We start from the raw sequence: 13,033 nt of genomic DNA on the forward strand, positions 1-13,033 counted from the left end.
GAAGCCGAAGAACGTGAATGATACAATCTTCATAATTGTTGTACTAAAATAAAATTGTGGAGTGTTAAAAAACATGTCAACTTAATGCATATTTTTAAAGTTGTTGTAAATAAAGACGATACATTTTTCTTCGATACTTCCGAAGAGATTCATACTATTATATTATATTAAGAAAAGAGAAAATGATTTTTTGTTTTAAGTTCAACTTTCAAGCTATCTAACACATATAAATATGGTGGGAATTGTTTGTAATTAAACACACTCTATCACACAAGAAATATTCCAAGTTCCAAAAGATGGGGGTTAGCAAAATTGCAAATGTTGATGTGATACCCAAGATCAATGAAGAGTTTCCTTCCGACGATACCCTCTTTCTTAAGTTTGCTAGCTCCGATTTGGATAGCGGTAAGCATGTTTGATGATGAATGAGTACTATTATTTGTTTTTTACTTTTGTAACATTCATATGTGAGTGTTGTGTTTGAATTAATATACACACAGATGGGAAAGAAAAGGCATTGATCGAAGGTGTGGCTACAATACATAAGAAATCAGATCAGAAGTACAACTACGTCGCCAAAATTGAAGTTCCAGAAGGTTTTGGAGAGATTGGAGCTGTGATTGTCGAACTGAAAGAAAACTCGACTGAGAGATTCATCGATACTATTTCTATTAAGAATCTGGGCGGATCCACGATTGAGCCAGGAGAAACGGATGGCCTTCCTGGAATGATTAGGCGTATATATACATATTTAGTTGTTCTGTTTGCTATAGTAAGACCTGTTTTTGAATCAGTGATGAGGTGCATAAAATCGTTGTTTCGTGTCCCACCACAGCAGGGTTCAACGACAACAGGAGGTGCTTTTTTCTATATATTCTATTACATTTGCATTAGATAGTATTTTTAGTTCGTGTCGATTACGAAGTTAATGGTTCGTGTCCCTTTTAAATGTTATATTTATATGAATGATAGATTTTACAAGTTTAGATTCTAATTTAATTTATTTAAAAATATTACGTTTATATGAATGATATATTACATTACAAATTTAGATTCTAATTATCTAAAGTTGTGTCTAATACATTTAATTTTGAAACATATTCTAAATTTCTGTTTTGTATCTTAAATTTTGTCGATGAAGCTTTGGGTTCGCCACTGAATGCAAACTGCTCAACATCTCAAACCCCAGTTACGTTCAGCTGTAGTTCATGGATCCAACCCAAAAATCTTATTCCTGACCAACGCAGGATCTTCTTTTCCACTAAGGTTGTTGGTTCATACTGTTGATAAATGATGAAATGATCGATTCAAATTAATATTATTGTCATACTAACAATTGAATATCGACGGCAGTCCTATTTGCCGGGAGAAACACCAGCTGGACTGTTGAAGCTGAGAAAAGAAGACCTTACAAATCTAAGAGGTGAAAAGGCTGATGGAACAACAGATAAGAATGAGCGTAAGGCATTTGAAAGAATTTATGATTATGATGTCTACAATGACCTCGGAGATCCCGACGTAGACCGAAAATGGAAAAGGCCTGTTCTTGGTGGTTCAGATAAGTATCCTTATCCTCGACGTTGTAGAACCGGTCGTCCTCATACTACGTTGGGTATATTTATTCCCTAACCTTCTTATTTCTACACACTTTTAATTCAAACGTTTTTTTATACTTCATAAAAGATTCTAAACATATAATTGGTTGCTTCATTCTCCTAACCGTTTTTGGAATGGAAAAGCAACACATATCTTTTTATCAGTCATGACACACAGCACATCACGAACAATTTAAATTGCAAAACCATGGATGCTTCTTGGGATTGCACCAATATTCAACGCAGTTTATTATGTGTCAACTCTTCCTTCTTCACTAGTAACATTCAAGATCCACCAAAATATTACTCGCATATAATTTATTGTGGGAAAATGTTGTTTAAGTAAGTCTGCCAAATCTCATAATTAAAAAAAGAAAAAAAAAAGGAAAGAATCAACTCAAGTTGTCAAATTAAATTGACCACACATTATGACGTTACATTGTCAATTCTTTAATCATGCATGTTTATTTTAAAAAAATGGAAGTGAAGTTTTAGTTTGATTTGACTTTTAATCAGTTTATGTTTTTGTAAATTAGTCCTACAAAAAGAAAATTTGTTTTTATAAATAGTCCTGAAAGTAAGCAAAATGTAGAAATCTTAAGAAAAAGACACATATCACATATAATTAATCAAGTTACTTTTGATACAATTGGCTAGATCCAAGTTCAGAAAAAAGAGTTGAGGGAAACATTTACGTTCCAAGAGACGAAGAATTCTCAGAGGTGAAACAGAAAATGTTCCCACCAAATGCAGGAAAGAAAAATAAGTTGGAAACCAACCCTTTTCCCAACTTCACTGAAGTTGACTTAATGTTCAGAGATGGCATTGAAATCCCTCCCTCTGCTCATCACATTCTTAAATTTAATATAAACGCCACACTTAACTCATCAGATCAACCCTCCCCACTTTCTGTTCAGCCAGATATCATTCAATCGGATAGCACCAAAATTAAATTCCCTCCACCTGAGGCTCTCAAGAGTGAGTATAAATATTTTGGTATTAAGAAGTACTTATTTTACTTCACGATCATTGATTTTTAATCTGATTGGATTTTAATTATTACCAGGAGATAAGTTTCTTTGGCTGAGTGACGGTGAATTTGCAAGACAAACACTTGCTGGTCTCAACCCTTATTGTATACAATTGGTCAAGGTGAGTGACAATTGAAAAGTACTGCCAATCATAATTAATAATAATATGTAATAATATCCATCTCTAATAAAAGTCAGCTTCTTTTTGTCATAATATATTATTCAGAGTTGGCCTTTGAAGAGCGAGCTTAACCCTGAGGATTATGGACCTCAAGAATCTGGATTTACCACTGAACTAGTTCAAAAATTAATCGGAAGTTCCATCACAGTTGAAGAGGCAATTGCGCAAAAAAAATTGTTTGTATTGGATTATCATGATATTTTAATGCAATATGTAGAGAAAGTAAGAAGCATTAGGTGGACGACACTATATGGATCAAGGACATTGTTCTTCCTAAACTCAGACGATACTTTGGAGCCCTTGGCGATCGAGCTGACTCGACCACCAATGGATGGAAAGCCCCAATGGAAAAAAGTTTACACACCAAGCATTGAACATGCCACAGATATCTGGCTGTGGAGACTGGCTAAAGCCCATGTTCTTGCTCATGATTCTTGTGTTCACCAACTCGTTGTTCACTGGTACGTAGATTTATCTATATGTCTATCTATTCATATATACAAATTAGTTTTGAAAAATCAATTCAATATTTTATATATGCAGGCTTAGAACTCATTGTTGCATGGAGCCATATGCAATTGCCTTAAACAGACAATTGAGCACTATGCACCCAATCTATAGATTATTGCATCCTCATTTTCGATTCAATATGCGTATTAATGCAAATGCTCGTGAAACTCTAATCAATGCTGGAGGCATCATTGAGAGCACATTCTCTGCTAGAGGTTATTCCATGGAATTTAGTTCTTTTGTGTATAAGAGGGAGTGGCAATTTGACTCACAAGCACTCCCAGAGGACTTAATTCGCAGGTAATTAATGAAGGAAACCTTTGATTTGAAATTAATAAAATTAAATTTGAGCAGTCTTGCCTAGACCAAATTATGCATGCCAATATTTATTAGTGATAAAATTTAAAATTATTAGGGGAATGGCAGAAAGAGATGAAAAGGCACCACATGGTCTTAAGTTGGCTATCAAAGACTACCCTTTCGCCAATGATGGTCTAATTCTATGGGAGGCCCTGGTGGAATGGATGACAGAGTATGTGAACCATTATTACCCAGACGACAAAGCGATAAAGAATGATAAAGAATTGGAAGCTTGGTGGAATGAAATCCAGGAAAAGGGGCATCCAGATAAAAAGAATGAAGCAGGATGGCCCACGCTAGAAACCCCCAATGACCTTATTCAGATTGTGTCAACAATAGCATGGGTAGGATGTGGGCACCACTCCGCTGTCAACTTCATTCAATACGCACATGCTGGCTATTTTCCAAGCCGACCCAGTATTGCAAGGACAAACATGCCCACAGAGGACTTTGACCAAATTCCAGAAGAGTTTATAAACAATCCTGAAAGTGTGATACTTGAAGCCTTCCCTTCAATAGCTCAGGCTTCTACAGTGGCACAAACTATGTTAATACTGTCAGCACATTCTCCAGATGAGGAGTATATAGGGAAGAAGATAGAGCCAGCCTGGGCTGAGGACCCCACGATAGCAAGAGCCTTTGAAAAGTTTAAAATGAGGTTGAATAAACTAGAAAAGACAATTGATAAAAGGAATGAGAATAGTGAATTGAAGAACAGGCGTGGAGCTGGGCTTGTGCCTTATGAGGTTCTTAAACCAACTTCAGATCATGGGGTTACAGGAAAGGGAGTCCCGTACAGTGTTTCCACTTGAACCATATATGATCCTCTCTCGTCTTTCAGCCATTTGCCTTTCGTTTGGAATAATAAGAATGCCATGCAATTTGTTGTTGTTGGTCTTTTGTCTCATGCGCATGGTTTTAATTAGTAAAGCCACTATGTTAGATTTCTAATATTTTCATTTCATCATCCTTACTTTTGTTAGTTTTTGTGATATGGCCATAATTTGGAATGTTATCGTTGCTTTGCAAGACTGAATAAAATTAAAGGAAAAAAAAAATACATTTTTGAGTAATTAATTAATATTTAAATATTTCTATTTTTTCATTCTTATTAAATAAAATTACATCACAAATTATTATTTTCCTTTATCTAATTAAACTTCTTCCCAACCAAACTATTTGTTTCTTGGAAATTAAATCACTCTCTCCTCTTTTCTCTCCTCCCGTCTCTTTTCCACTATCGTCCCCTATAGAGCAACTTTTCGTAGTGGTTTTCTATAACTTCAATCTTTAACTATAATTGCTCCTCCCTTGTAGATTTAATTTCATGAGATTATACGTGTGTCTCAAAATTCCAAGTGCATTCCTGTAGCCCAGCAAGACACTACAAGAATTTTGGGCTTTGCCGACGCAAAAAAACGTGGGCAGTTCTTACGAAAAACGTGGGCAAAGCTTCTGCCGACGTTTTTTCTACGTGGGCATGGTACGTGGCCGAAACACCGTCGTCTTTTCCTTTGGCTACGTTTTTTTCGTTTCGTCGGTAGAAATGCCGACGCAAACTAATATCGTGGCTAGAAAAGAAATTTCTCGCCATGAAAAACACGTCGGCAGAAAGGTATATTTGCCCACGATAATCATGACGTCGGCAAAAATAGTCTTTCTGGCCACAGTAAAAACGTCGTTAGAAAGCTATTTTTACCCACGATCATCATGATGTCGGCAAAGATAAATTTTCTGTCCACGAAGAAAACGTCGGCAAAAAGATATTTTTACCCACAACCATCATGTCGTCGGCAAAAATAAACCTTCCAGCCACGTTTGTTTCGTGGGCAAAAACTGTTTCTGCCAACGAAAAGATTTTTGTCGTCGAAAAGAAATTTTCTCCACAAGCTAAATTTGTCGCCAGATATGTGTCATATCAATTAATATTGTATGTATTATTGATATTGTATGCTTCTAAATTTAATTTTTCATATTTATCATTAATATTGTATGCTTCTAAATTAATTTTCAAATATATAATGAATTTCTTGGTTATAACAAAATATATCAAACATTTCAACAAAAAATTCAAAATATGCAAATATTTTCAAACATCAATACTTTGTCAAAATATGACAAACCATAATTCTTTAATTGCAATAACGAAATATATAAACCTAAGCTATATTAAATTTCATTTTGGCATACCAAAATGAACAAAAAATGGTTAATGTAACTCAGTCAAGTCTTCAAAAAAATAGTATCTTCTTTACTTCTTCGAACTACATAAACCTGAAAAAGATACATTAAAATGAATAAGGAAACAAATAACTACTTGTTTCAAATGAATCAAGTATGAAACAAGTAAAAAAAAAAAAAAAAAAAGACATGTATTTAAGATAGAAAAATTCCTTACTCCTTATATAGCTAAATAGGTGTATTATCTCTTACTCCTTATATGCCAAAGTGCCCAAGTCTTAAAACAAGGCTTATATGCCCAAGTCCAACTTTGAAACTAAAGTTTAATTAAAAAGTATGTTAAATAGATGTATTATCTCTAACTCCTTATATGCCCAAGTGCCCAATTCTTAAAACAACACTTGTATGCCCAAGTCCAACTTTGAAACTAAAGTCTAACTAAAAAGTGTGCTAAATAGGTGTATTATCTCTAACTTCTTATATGCCCAAGTGCCCAAGTCTTAAAACAACGCTTATATGCCCAAGTCCAACTTTGAAGTTAAAGTCTAACTAAAAAGTGTGCTAAATAGGTGTATTATGTCTAATTCCTTATATGCTCATGTGCCCAAGTCTTAAAACAACACTTACATGCCCAAGTCCAACTTTAAGTGTTACAACAAAATCTACCTAAAAAGTCCTCAAAACCACTTATATGGCCTAAGTGTGATTTTCAAACCCAAAATCTACCTAAAAAGTCCTCAAAAAGTGTCTAGGTGATATTTTAAATCTTAAAACAACACTTACATGCCCAACTTTGAAACTAAAGTGTAACTAAAAAGTGTGTTAAAAAGTGTGCTAAATAGGTGTTAAATGTCATTATATGCATGATTGGCTACCGTAACTGCAGGATAGCCACAAAATATTTCAACTCAAGTACAAAAATAAATGTGAAAGGTATGCATTATTGGCTACCGTAATTGCAGGATAGCCACACATAATATTGAGACATGCTTTAACAATAAAAGTTTTTATTTTTTAGTTTAGGAAAATACCTAAGTATTTCAAGGTGCATCCTTTTCCTTTTTCTTTTCCTCTTCCTCTCGTAGATCCAACTTTTTCTTTATGTTAGCCCACCTTTGTTCCCATTTTGCAAGTTCATGGGTTAACTTTTCATTAGCTTCTTTAAGGTATGCCATCTCGTTCTTCTCTTTCTCACGTGTAGATGACACATTACTTCTTAACAATTCACCACTTCTTGGGTTGACAGTTTGCATTGAGCGACTCCCTAATACAAATTCGCATGCCTTCGCAGTAGAAATCGTCTGAACACCAGCTTCAGTTGACTCTGTAATGATTCGTTGCATTTCCAACTATATGAAAGATATAGTTAGATTAAATATATTTAACAACACATGAATTTACTTAGTCATGATAAAACAAACTTACATATGCATCTTTTGCCTGGTTCGGGATAACAAGAAAACTGGAGGGAGGGGGTTCGGCCAAGTGAAGGGGGGTTTTCGGGCAAGGAAGAAAATTGGGGGGGGGGGGGGTTCGGCCAACTGAAGGGAGGGGGATTTCGGGAAAAGCTAAAAATTGAAGGGAATGGGGGTTTTGGGCAAAGAAGAAAGTCGAAGGGAGGGATGGGGCTGGGTTTCGGTCGGCGGTAAAGAAGAAATCGGAAAAGGTCTCATTCCGTTGAAATCGAAAAAGGGGGGTTTCGTTGCAGATGAAGATGTGCCGTTGCAGATGAAAAATGTCGCCAGAAATAAATGTCGTTCGCCGGAAATATAGTGTGCCGTTTCGGCAGCCAAGGTGAAATCGACGGCCAAGGTGGGTTTCGGGCAAGGAAAAATGGAGGTGGGTTTCGGCGGCCAAGGTGAAATCGAAAAAGGGGGAGAAATACGCGTGGGAGAAAGGAAAGAGAGGGAAAATGAAAAGTTAAAAGAATGTGTGAAATTAGTTTTTTTTTTTTTTTTTAACTTTTTCCCACGTTTTTTAAGTCGCCACATGTATAAATCCTGCCTCGCCATAAATATATATAAAAATGTGGGGTTTTGGCTACGTAAATTACGTGGGCAAATGTTTAAAATTTTTGCCGACACTCGATACGTGGCGATAAACTAAAATAAATGTCGGCAGAAATCCAACAATAAAATTTTCTTTTCAACCACATAACTTTTTGCCCACATATATATTTTCGTCGGTAAAAATGGTGATGTGCCCACGCAATTACAACCTTTTACCCACGTGTATATTTTCGTCGGCACAAAGGAAGATGTGCCCATGCAATGAAATTTCGTCGGCTCTTCATATCTTTGCCCACATTTTTTTTTCGTCGCCAAAAATAAATGTCGGCAGAGCCCAAAATTCTTGTAGTGAGAGATGGGAAGATGTTTTAAATTTATGGAAAGATGCTTATAACTACCTAGGTTTATGGTGGAGTAGACTCTCTTACCTTCAAAGACTATAAACCTAATTCTATGTAGCATTGAACTTTAAAGCATTGTTCAACTAGAATATGTCACATTTGGGCTTCCCTCTAGCCCTACTTGTAATTGCTCTTTTCTCCCATGTTAATAAAATTTAAGTTTTGGTTTCCCTTTAGGGTCCCCTCTTGTGCTCCTTAAAGCTCTTCCGGACGCTATGTCTCCCTTTTTTTTTTTAAAAAAAAAAAAGTGCATGCCCTTTTGATCAATTATAAACGGCCTATTTTAGTTGTAAAAGACTAGCTTCATTCTCAAATTGGGATAGTTGCAAATGTAGCAATTATATTCAAAATATAATTAAGGATATAACAACATTTTAAAAAAAATTGCAAATATAACAAAATCTATCCATGATAGGAGTCTATCACTGATAGACCATGTAGCAAATGTTGGTCTATCACTAATAAATCATAAGAGTCTATCAACGATAGAAGTCTATCACCGATAGATTTTGCTATATTTGCAATTTTTGTAAATTATTGCTACATACTTAATAAGTATTCTAAATATTGCTACCTATTATAATTACCCTCCCAAATTCCCTTGAATTTCATTTTCTTTGTCTTATTCTTTTTTTATTAAGTTAAATATATTTTCGATACTTCAAAAGTTCAAGAGTATTTTTTACACAAAACACTAACAGTTTTCATCTAAAACTAACAATGATATTTTTAAACTCATTTTGGAAGTTTAAGGGTATTTTTGAAATTCTTGAGACATTTTTGACACAACAAGTGGAGTTTAGGGTCATTTTTTTTTTTATAATTTAGCTAAAAAAATGATAAAACAAATCATTAAAAATAATAAAAGGATCAAAATCTCACACAAGTCTACAATAATACAGAGAAAATTAGATCACATTCTATGCGTAAGCTAGAATTACCCTCTTTTTTCGGATAAAGATACTAGTTAAATGCACTCGAGTATCTCCACTAGGTGAACACCTTTTTAACACTCTTATCACTCCTGCTTCATTAAAAATAGAATTATCCTCCTTAGCCTATGAAATCCACATGAAGATTGAATAGGAATCCTTTTGATACATTTAGAACTCAAAATATCAATAGGAATCCTCTTGATACATCTAGCCCTTTACTTTTTTGTTTGGTCATTCCTTGCTTCATAATGTACTTTTTCCTATGACTAATGAAGCGATGAGGATGCTAAGGGAGTGTTCACCTAGTAGAAATGTCTGGTGCACCTACTGACCCATCGTATTTTTTTTAAAAAAAAAAGAAAAACAAAGAGAAAACCGATGCAATTCCAAATGATCAAATATCTTTAACCTTAACTTGTATTGTTAATATTCTTTTTCTGTTGGTGCATTATTTAAGCTTCATTTTGAACCGTTTTAGCTTTCATTTCATGATTAAAAATTTACCATTGAAGTTTTTGTATTTTTATTAAATCATTATTTTAAAAAAATGTTATATATATTTTGTTTGATTTTTGATTATGTGGGAAAGAAATAGGTATGTAAGTGAAATAAATCTTCATTTTATGAATAAAATTGAAAATTAGAAATTTGTTAATAAGACTTCACATTTTGATAGCCAAAAATATGTTTTAAACAAATATTATTTGAAACAATATGAGGGAGAGACGAGGGAATTAAATAACATTGCAGGTGCTTCACATTAATATTACTTTTTTCTTTCAATTATTATGTTCGCATTTTACAATAATTTAATTTATTAAAAACAAATTCAATAAATGTATGTGGATACGATCATTGATTAAATTTGTTCCCTCTCTTAAAAAAAAACTTTGATTCTATCCAATAAGATGAAGACTCACCAGACTTTGTAGTCAATTTAAAATAAATGTATATATTATGAAAGAAGATTTTTTAAATATACCTAAATGAACGATAAATATAGCAAAATGTCTACGTCTATTGACACTAATAAACCGCTATCATTTATTGACGATAAAACGCGATATTTTGCAATATTTAAAAATTTATTTAAATTTTATCATTTAAACTAATTTTTATATATTTAATTTTGTCTATTTATTTATTCTTGTAGGTATATGATCCTTAATTAACTTGTTCAATTGAGTCAGATCTAGATGACGTTCTTCTCTTAAAGAAATAAAAGAAGGTATGGGGACATGATGTGTGAACTTTGGAGTCACTTTAGAATATAGTATGGACTTTGGAGTCACTTTAGAATATAGTATGGACTTTGGAGTCCGATTTAAAATAAATGTATATATTTATTTCGTGGTAAATGACCACAAACAGTAAAAGGGAGATAATTGTAAAATAGCAATTAGATTTGAAATAATTAAGCATATAGCAATATTTTAAAAAACTTACAAATATAGTAAAATCGTAAGAGTCTATTAGTGATAAAAGTTTATCACCGATAGACTTTGTTATATTTACAATTTTTTAAAATATTGGCATTTACTTAATTATTATTTATAAAATTGCTACATATTATAATTATCAAAATAATTTTTTAGAAAGAAACCAATGAATATCAGAAGGTGCACCCAAACATCTTCAATTTAAATTACTTAAAGAAAAATTAGTCTATTCGTTTATAAATATATATCTATGTTTATTTTTTTTAGTATATTAAAAGGGGGAAGTTTGAGAATTTTTATATTCCCTTTTAACCGTACAATTTTAGTCAATGAACTTGTTTGATTTTTATAAATACTTTTTTGACAATAGATTTCACATATGGTAGAAGAAATATTTGAATTTTCAATCTGATCTTAAAAGGGTAATTACAATAGGTAGAAACCATGTATACAACAACATTTTAAAATAACTGTAAATATATCATTTTTTTTCCAATCTTCCATTCATATTTTGTTTTCATTCCCAATTAAACTCTTACAAGCATTTATTCTAGCTAGTTTTTTTTAGCTATTTTTTAAAATATCAAAATAAATTAAAATATTTACAAGTCATAGTAAAATTTTTGGATTCTATCGATGATAGAAATTGATAGACTTCTATCACTGTCTATGAATGATATTGATAAAAGGATATCGGTGTCTATCAAATGTTTGTTATTGATAAAATCTGAAATTTTGCTATAGTTCGTAAATATTTTGTCAAATTTGCTATTTAGTACAATTTTTTTTTTAATCTTTGTATTTTTATTTTCTCTTCTTCTCTGTCTCTCCCCCTTTTCTCTCATTAGGCTTTGAAACTCAGTTGTGAGGTCAAGTTATAAACCAATACCACCTCATGCTAATTTATATAATTAAGGCTATAATCGGAGAGTTATTAATGTTATGAGATATATATACTATTAGATGATAAAGGAGAAATTTTAAATTTTCTTTTAAGACTCTAACTAAGTCGATTCGAGCTTTATGCACTGGTTTGGTATGATAATATGAGGTTTTCATCTAAAAACCAATTGACGAATGAGAGTAGTAGCTCATTTATCTTAGAAAGTGCGTGTAAGTGCCTTTCAAATTTTCAACGTCTCAACAAACTATCACGAGTAGATTGGAATTCATAAATATTAATGATGTGTTAATATTATATTTCTCCTTCCTTCCGTAACAATTTTTTCTATATCAATAAAACGTAGATGATGAAGGTGCTAAGGGGGTGTTCACCTAATGAAGATATTCGGATGCACCTACAAACCCATGTATCTTTTTCGAAAAAAAATTCTATTCATGATAGAAGCATATAATTAAAGTGATAAAAAACAAATTGAAAAATAACGAAGAGACAATAGTTATTTTGGTGTTAAGAATATAATAATGCATCATTGTATCCACTATCTGAGAAAAGAAAAGAGAAATGATATTTGTTTAATTGAAAAAGATTCCTCCATGAGTGTATAAATATGGTTAATGATATGTGTTGGTAATAAGGCAGTGAAAGAGTTTGGGTTTTGTGATATTCCAAATTTGTTATATCGTAAACTCCCCAAGGGCAGGAAAGGATGAGTTATACGTGTACTGTAGCTGTTACTGTGAAACCCAAAAGCAAAGATGACTTTCCTTCGAATGAAGTCATAAATCTCGAGTTTGCTAGCGTCAATTTGGATTCGAGTAAGTCCTCATCCTCTCTTTTATTTATTTATATATGTTTTTCTTCACTGCTAATGTAACCTATATATATATTCTTCTGATGTAAAGTGATTTAATAACGCACATATGACATATGTACATATACACAGATGAACAGCCAAAGTTTATCACATGTATTGCTCAATTAAAAAGTGGTAATAATAAAGTGAGCAAGCTGTTCGAAGGTAGTATTGAGGTTGCTAGAGATTTTGGGGAGATTGGAGCAGTGATTGTTGAATTGCATGAACGTACAAAGAATGAGAGGTTTATCGACACCATTTCTGTTGAGGCCGAAGAGCCTCCAATCTCGGTTACGTTTAGCTGCAAATCATGGGTGCAACCCAAGGGTCTTATTGCCCACCGAAGGATCTTCTTTTCTTCCAACAAGGTGATGGTTTGCTTCATCATTTAATATATATATATATATATTAATTAATACTCAAACCTCATTATTCGATTTTTTTTTAAATAATGGGGTTTTTTTTTAAAAAATAATGTAAAATTAGGGTAGGAGAAAAAATATTGAAAAAAAAATAATTTGGAGAAAGTCGTGTACAATACAATAATATTTTGATTCTAAAAATAATTAGATATTCTAATTTTCATATAATAGAATTATTCTTGTTATAATTTTTCTTTTTCATTTTGATTCTA

At 32.6% G+C, this 13,033-nt stretch overlaps 1 protein-coding gene across 1 annotated transcript; it reads left to right on the plus strand.

Moving 5' to 3' along the window:
- The first annotated feature begins 296 nt into the window (after positions 1–296).
- Positions 297–4,535, plus strand: LOC103491543 (lipoxygenase 2, chloroplastic-like). Its single transcript, XM_051084592.1, has 9 exons — positions 297–405; positions 501–857; positions 1,142–1,266; positions 1,354–1,612; positions 2,253–2,573; positions 2,662–2,747; positions 2,853–3,268; positions 3,351–3,617; positions 3,733–4,535. The coding sequence occupies exons 1-9, from the start codon at positions 297–299 to the stop codon at positions 4,487–4,489; spliced, it is 2,697 nt and encodes an 898-aa protein (XP_050940549.1). The 3' UTR covers positions 4,490–4,535.
- The last annotated feature ends 8,498 nt before the right edge of the window (positions 4,536–13,033 follow it).

The sequence above is a fragment of the Cucumis melo genome, chromosome 5 (assembly GCF_025177605.1).
Source record: "Cucumis melo cultivar AY chromosome 5, USDA_Cmelo_AY_1.0, whole genome shotgun sequence".
In the NCBI taxonomy this organism is placed as follows: Eukaryota; Viridiplantae; Streptophyta; class Magnoliopsida; order Cucurbitales; family Cucurbitaceae; genus Cucumis; species Cucumis melo.